The sequence below is a fragment of the Atta colombica genome, unplaced genomic scaffold, assembly GCF_001594045.1.
Source record: "Atta colombica isolate Treedump-2 unplaced genomic scaffold, Acol1.0 scaffold108, whole genome shotgun sequence".
NCBI classification, from domain to species: Eukaryota; Metazoa; Arthropoda; class Insecta; order Hymenoptera; family Formicidae; genus Atta; species Atta colombica.
In genome coordinates, this window is record NW_017259193.1 from 28,764 (window position 1) to 37,026 (window position 8,263).

Below are 8,263 nucleotides of genomic sequence, written 5' to 3' on the forward strand. Positions count from 1 at the left end.
TTTATAATAATAATAAAATTGGAAATAAGATCGTTTTATATTAGATATATTACTTTAAATACGAAGTGCCGTTACGGTCTAAATGTTAAGATGTTGAATTATTATATATATTCATTTAAATGAATTAATTTCAGAAATTATAATTGCGTATTGCAATCGGTTATTGAGAGAAATATTGCTAAGGTTTCGATAGTCTAAAGGCTTAGGACGCTCGCACGGAATGCAAGAGTTCGATTCCCGGCTGAGGCAATATTTTTCGCAATAAGTTTACAGTTTTTTAAAATTAAATTTAGGAATTTGGAGAGATTATTAATATTTCAGATTGATTGCGTTGAAAGTTCAACAACCATATCGGCACGCAAATGATATATATATATATATATATATAATATTAGTTCAACATGATATATATATATAATAGTTCAATATGATATTATATATATATATATAATATACATATATAATAGTTCAACATTAGACTGTTGTTTAGACTGTAGCGGTGCTTCTTATTTAAAGTAGGTAATAAATTTGTATATTAAATTCATATATTATATACAATAATTTAAATTAAATCTAAATTTTGGAGCTATTTGAGCCTGTCTAATTCACGCGCACGCGCTTACGCCAATTTTTGTATTACAAACTTCTTTCGCAAAATGTAATCTATCATATCAAACGTTTCAACCTTCAATAAGGTCCTTCTCAGTGAAACAATTTAAAATACAATTACATGCAATATGATAACCTATATCTTCATATCGAAGAACAATTTAATCGTTGTCTAATGTCTTTACGTTATTATGTAGACTTCTTAGATCCGCTTTAAGATGCCCTGTGCAATTATGTTATTTCTTGTCCACCAGTACATCAATCGATGTAGATTTGTTGTATAAATAAATCGATTCAATAGAGAATATGAAGATATAGATTACCATATTGTATGTAACTGTATTTTAAATTGTTTTTACACACGTAAAATACAATTTTGTTTTATTGAAATGATTCAGTAGATATTTATGTGACATAACTATTTTTGAGACAAGTTTGTTAGTCTTACATCCATATTCAAGTCAGATCTTAAGGCTTTTTTAAATTTATCTTTAGATGCTCAACCAATGAAATAATTCATAGAATATCTAAAGATAAATTTAAGGAAGCCTTAAATATAAGATCTGAACTATTAGATGTACAACTTTGCTTCCGCCGTTTTTTTTCGAAATTCGAGGCTTTATTGTAAAAAACTGGTTATACATTTATGATTCAAAGTATTGTCCATCGCTGGCCACTACTTTCGGATAGCGTACGAATCCCGCGTCGAAAAAACTGGTCATCTTTTGAGGCTATCCACGAATCGATCCAATTTTTTACTTCTTCATAAGACCGGAAGTGCTGATCAGCCAGGCCGTGTGCCATTGATCGAAACAAGTGATAGTCAGAGGGAGCAACGTCTGGAGAATACGGCGGGTGGGGTAGGACTTCCCATTTCAACGTTTCCAAGTATGTCTTGATCACTTTCGCAACATGGGATCGAGCATTGTCATGGTGCTGCAAAATCACTTTATCATCTTTCGTTGTATTGCCGGCCGTTTGTCTTTCAATGCTCGGCTCAAACGCATCAATTGCGTTCGATACCGATCGCCTGTGATTGTTTCAGTCAGTTTTAACAGTTCATAATACACTACGCCGAGCTGGTCCCACCAAATACAGAGCATGACCTTGGACGTCAAAATCACCGTTTTTGAAGCGTTGAAACCACTCACGACACGTTCTTTCACTAATAGCGGCCTCACCATAAGTATTTGAGAGCATTCGATGAGCCTCAGCCGCAGATTTCTTCATATTGAAGCAAAAAATTAAAACCTCCCGCAAATGATGAGAATTTGGCTCGTAAACTGACATTTTCAATCGAGAATAACTTTATGATGCAGACACAAATCGACTAATGTTTCTATTGACAGATGCCCAAGTTTATTGTATGACATCTATGATCTATTTATTTCGCCCACCACTTACCGCTAAGCCATCTATAGGAAAACGGCGGAAGCAAAATTGTACACCTAATGTGAATATGAGTAATAGAATGATATCAATTATGATATCAATTATTATATATATAATACAATAGATATCAATTATATATAGATAGAAGTAGTTTTATTTATTCAAAATTTTCATATATTCCATATATTTATCCATATAATTAGTTTTTTCTTCTAAAAAATAAATAACTAGTTACTGTTGTTTGGAAATTACTAATTCTGAAAAGTAATACATTAAAGTTACAGTTAGTTAAAAAGTAATAAGTCGTTACTTTTCAGTTACTTTTCCATTAATTCTTTTATAACTTTACACATTGCTTTATACATTGCTATTTTAAATATAAGACTTATTCATTTCTAACTTAATATATCTTATTTTATTGATTATAATATATATTATTTTAATATATATTAATATATATTATTTTATTTGATTATACCAAATATTCAATTATCAGGGTTGGGTAAGTTAATGTTTTTTTTTTAACTGAATAAAGTTAAAGTTAATGGTTTTACAAAATTAATAAAGTTAAGTTAAAAGTTGAAGAAATAAAAAATTGACTTAACGTAAGTTAAGTCAATATTGAATTAACTTAAGTTAAAAAAAAAGTTAATTTAAAAAAAAATTATTTTTTAGATTCTAAAATAATGTCCTAATTTTTCTTAAAATGAGATTAAATAATTACAATATAGATTATTAAATAAATTAAATTTTTAATTTTTTTATTCATATGTGATATAAGTATATAACACATAACGATATAACTATATAAGTTATATGATTTTAAAAAACAGCCAGCACATAGAGAAGATACAAGATCAGTGATTACTTTTTAATAAATCTTAAGTCATAAGAAATTGACCAATTACAATCGAATGCAAGAAGAATATTTGACTATAATTGATCAATTTCTTATGACTTAAGGTTTAAAACACCTATTGTAGATCCGGATTAAGGCATAAGGCATAATCAATCAGAGGGCTGTATTAGCTTAAGAAACTACTTAAGAGGTCTTAAAATATGAATAGATTACGAATATACGCCCTTAGTTTTATTATTTTTCTAAAATATTTAAAAGAGATAAAACATTTTTTAACTTAAAAAAAAGTTAAAAAGTTAATATTTAAAAATAACTTAGTTAAGTTAAAATTTAATACATTTAAAGTTAACTAAGTTAAGTTAAAAGTTATTAACTTTTTAACTTTTTTTTTTAACTTTTAACTAGTTATTACTCAACCCTGTCGATTATATACTATATTATACAGATATAATAAATTATAGGTATTTAATATATACACATTTAAATGTTAATATATACACTTAAAATGACAATTATAAAATGCGTTAACATACTGAAAAGATCCTAGCTTAATTCTTAATACAGATATTTACACAGTGCAATGATTTAGAGGTAAAGATATAATCCAATCACAAGAAATAATCATTGATTGTTCACTAAACGTTCCATTAGGCGACTATGTGTTGACGCTGTGTGCATATAGTTTAATATAAAGTAATTATAAATACAATTATTAAATTAGTTATTAGAACAATTACAGTTACCATAAAATATAACTAATTGTAAATTGAGTTACGGCTATAGATGGAAAAAATTGAAGTTAAATTACAGTTACTGAAAAAAAGTAAACTAATTGTTACTTCGTTAACAAGTAATGAGTTACTTCTTGACTAACTTTGCTTGACTTACTTACTGTAAACAAGTATAATCGCTTAACTGCTCTGATACAGTCTAATATTCTGCCTTTGAACTTGGTTAAAGTTTAAGAAATATAATTATACTGAAAAAAAAAGAGAGCTATATGACCAATGCTTTTACTAAGAAATGTATTAAATAATGTAGTTACGGTCATAGAATGAGAATGAATGTGAAATTGAAAAAATTCGTAATCATAATCACAAATATATTTATTCAAATCAAATAAAAAGATGTACTTTTTGTATTAGGTTATTAGTAGATTTAAGATTCTTATTAATATCAGATTATGTATATTAATACTCTTACAAAGATATCTAACAATTATTTGTTTAATATATGGTATTGCTACTTTGGTTCTGTTTACGATTGCGTTTTGAGATCGAAAAAGATTTGCGCGATTTGCAGAATCAGATAAATTCAGACATAAATATTTAAGTATAGATTTGCTTTGACCGAAAAATAGGATTTTTCTTATTTAATCAAATATTTATTTTTATCCGTTTATTTCAAATTGTAATCGAATAAAAAGTATTTATAAATACAAGAAATATTCCAATTATATTTATATACTTATATTCAATTCATTTATATACTTATATTCAGTCATTTTGAGTATTAGATATATTTATCGAATGCTAGATAGAAGTTCTTCGAATTACATTTTATCAAATTTAATTCAATTGTATCATTTGAAAGCTACATTCGAGACTGAAGTTACAAATTAATATCAACATATTTCTCAAAATTAGTGTACACATCCGCAAAACTATCTGCTACCTGTTGATAAAACTGAAATGTAGCTTTTACATAACGTAGTAAACTAACGAGTAGCTATATTATAATTTGTGATCTGGGATTCATCAAAATTACTTCTATGTAAACGGACAGAAGTAATTTTGACGATTGCTTCTAGAATGAACTACAAATTATATGGGATATTGTGATATTCTATAACTCCCCATCTATTTCATAACTGTCTCCTTTTCTTTAATTATGATTAATAACACTATGTTACAAGGTTTTTATTTCTCAACATCTAAATGGTGACTTTTATATATTTTTAGCTACTGAAAGGAATATGAAGAAATGTTTCCATTACCCATAGATTTTGAAAAATCAAGAATGTTATTTTTTACAAAACTCTACAAATTTAAACAATTTCAAACTTTTTTTTTTACTTTACGTAGTAAGAATTATTATTTAGATAACGAGAAACAAGAATTTTGTGAATTATAATGATTTTTTACATTATATATAAAACTTTCCAATAAATCTTATTATTTTAATATATATGTCATTTAAAATTACATAATAATAAAAAGAATTTTATCATCACATTTATATCATTACACATATTATAAAAAATTTTCACATATTATAAAAGAAATTTAAATTTTTTGTAGTTAATATTATTGATATCACTTTGTTAGATAAGAAATTCAAAGCAGAGTCTGAAAATTAAAGGTGATAAAGTTTTTTGAGAACATATCCTTTTTCAATATAAAAAGTCCTACAAAAAACATTTATTGAAAAACAAAAAGTTGATTAATATTATATATTTCACTATAATTTTTAACAATTTAAAAAAAATTTTAATTTCAAGTTATTTAATTTTAAATAATCTAATTTTTCAATTTAACAGCGGCAAGTAGAAGAATATCAGAACAAATTGACGTTACTGAAGAAAAAGTATGACAGCAGTTTAATTGCTTTTCATAAAAGGCACAATGAAAATGTTGAAAGATTACAAGCAAGATTCGACGATATTTTGAAAATCGAAAAGAGTTCATTTGACGCAGAGAGTTGGTTGCAAGTATGTGAGGAAATCGATTAATAAGTAACTTTTTACATGAATTCGTTATTGATTATTCTTTCTAGTCGTTGAATTTGAAAGAACTGTCGGAGCTGCATAATCGAATCAATATTTTGAGTTCCCACGCGGCCGAGAGTACTGAATCGAATATCGCACATGTCGAAATCAAAAAGGATCACGATAGCTGTCGGAATTCTCAAGAGCACAGGTTTTATAATAAATTCACCTTGTGTAAGCAGTACACGAGAGAGGATGAATCATCTTTAAGTAAAAAAATAAATAAAGATAAGTTCCGCTCCAAAATTCTCGATGCTGAAAATAATGAGAAAGTTGCCATAATGGAATTATATTCCCAGGATCTAAGGCTTAAACAGGAACACAAGTAATTTATACTTTGTATACATTTATTATAATTGTTAATTTTGAAACGAGTGTTTTAATCTCGTATATTCTTATCGTGATAACGACTCAGTTTTCACGAGGATGAAAAGAGACAAACAGAAAATACGGGATTGCCTAAGTCTAGAAGAGACAGAACTGTGAGTATGCAATTTTTTAATCTCCTTTATGTTGTTACATTAAAACATAAATGGTAATAATACATTACAGCTCGATTGGCAGAGAGAGAAGTTTATTTATCAATGTAGCATACATCACAAATTAAGTAACACTCGTTGATATCTGTGCAGCGATATTTTATGATGCAGAGAGATCTCCAGCGCGAAAAGGGATATAAGAGGTCAGATTTCATCACCTTTATGTAATATTGTATTCCGCAATTTCGCACATTAAGATTGGCGATGTATATTTTATAAACCCGAGAGATAGAGAATATTATTTTTTTACTTGTCTTTTATTCTTAGTATACATACAATTTTTTATGAAGTTTTTCTCTCCTATGCACTGTTATTATTTATCTAAACAAAGTTGTACTCCTGTTATTTCATTCGTAAAAAAAACATGTACTTAAAATGGACTTTGTAATAAATGCATAAATTACATAAAAAAATGGATCTCTGTATATGTAAATTTTTACTAATTGCTAATGACATGTATGAAAAATATTCAAACTCAACTTCTCTAGTTCTAATTTGCTGAGTAAAAATCAAATAGAAATAATGTTGATTAAATATTCAATATAGTGAATGCAGAAAATAGAGTAATATGGGCTCTCATTTTATATATTGCAACTTTTTATTTTTTATAAGTATACTTAACAAGTAACCGTACAAGTAAACAATACCGAAAACAATACTTTATTAATACGCTTGAAAGATTAAAATAACTTATAAAAATATTGTTTAAATAAAAAGAAACATAATAATGTAATTACTTGAATGTGAGGTAAAAAATGAGTATTTTCCTTTTATTTTTTATTTTGATTTCTTTAGTCTATTTAAACTTTCCACGAAATTTAAGCATTTCCTTGAATTCATAAAAATTCTGAATATGTTGAGATACTATTAGATTTAGAAATTTCTTTTCATGAATATTTCTCCTAGCAATACTTTTGCATTGGTTATTGCATGGTTTTGCATTGGTTTCTATTCTCGTGAACGTTTATCAATAACCTTTTACCGAACACTTTTCCTGCTATCTCTACTTCTTAAAATTATTTTTGAAATGGTAACTGATGAATACAAAGATTTTTAAAAACGAAAATAATGCTGTAACAAATAAAATATACCTTAATTATAAATAAAAATGGAAAATAATGTATTATTTGAAAGCACAAAAAGTATTCGTACAATTGAGAAATTTAGCTTCTAAGATCATATAAACACGGTTATTTTTGTGAAGTTCTTTTGTTTATATTGGAACAGGTACATAAGAAAGTATTCATTGTTAATAAATTTGCTAATTAATGTTTATTTTCAAAAGCTTTTTTAAAATTTTCTCTGTACGAATATTTTTTTCACTATGCGTGCGCGCGTCTCTCTCTCTCTCTCTCTCTCTCTCTCTCTCTCTCTCTCTCTCTCTGTGTTTTGTGTGTGTGTTTTGTGTGCGTGCGTGCGTGCGCGTGTGCGCGTGTGCGCGTGTGTGCGTGTGCGTGTGCGCGCGTGTGTGTGTGTGTGTGTGTGTGTGTGTGTGTGTGTGTGTGTGTTTGTAGGGTATCTGATAATTAACGATAAAATTCTCGCATAGCGGCAGAACGAACAAAACTGATTGTGAGTCGAAAAGTCCTTTACCATTCTGCAATTTTCGTAATAATTAACAAGATTTTTACTAAAAATTGCCGAATATTGGTCTTTAATAAATTTTACTCAAATACCTACTATCAACTTTACAGAAGAATAGCAAGAGACAAAAATTGTTTATTTTTTTCTCATAGAGCTCTAAGAATTTTTTCAGAATCTTTTATCAATTTTTTAGTACTGCATTTTCTTATATTGGTAATTATTTTTACCAACATGAGAAAATGCGATGTTAAAAAATTCTAAAAAAGTCTTGAAGCTCTATAAGAAAAAAATAAACAAGTTTTGTTTCTTGCTGTTTTCCTGTAAAGTTGATAGTATTTGAGTATAAAATTATTGCAAACCAATATTCGATTTTTAGTAATTAATATTTTTGTTAACTATTACGAAAATTGCAAAATGGTAGAGAACTTTTCGACTCATTGTTAGTTTAGTTCATTCCACTATGTGAGAGTTTTGTTATTTATTATCATTAATTATCATCTATATATATATATA

General features: G+C 27.2%; 1 protein-coding gene across 1 annotated transcript in view; it reads left to right on the forward strand.

Annotated features, from left to right (window-relative positions):
- Window positions 1-8,263, forward strand: part of LOC108693177 (paramyosin-like) — a 24,908-nt gene that overhangs the window by 13,685 nt on the left and 2,960 nt on the right. Inside the window, exons 14-16 of the mRNA XM_018201991.1 lie at window positions 5,400-5,570; window positions 5,636-5,952; window positions 6,043-6,109. Coding sequence (XP_018057480.1) covers window positions 5,400-5,570; window positions 5,636-5,952; window positions 6,043-6,109 — 555 coding nt within the window. The remainder of the gene's footprint in view (window positions 1-5,399; window positions 5,571-5,635; window positions 5,953-6,042; window positions 6,110-8,263) is intronic.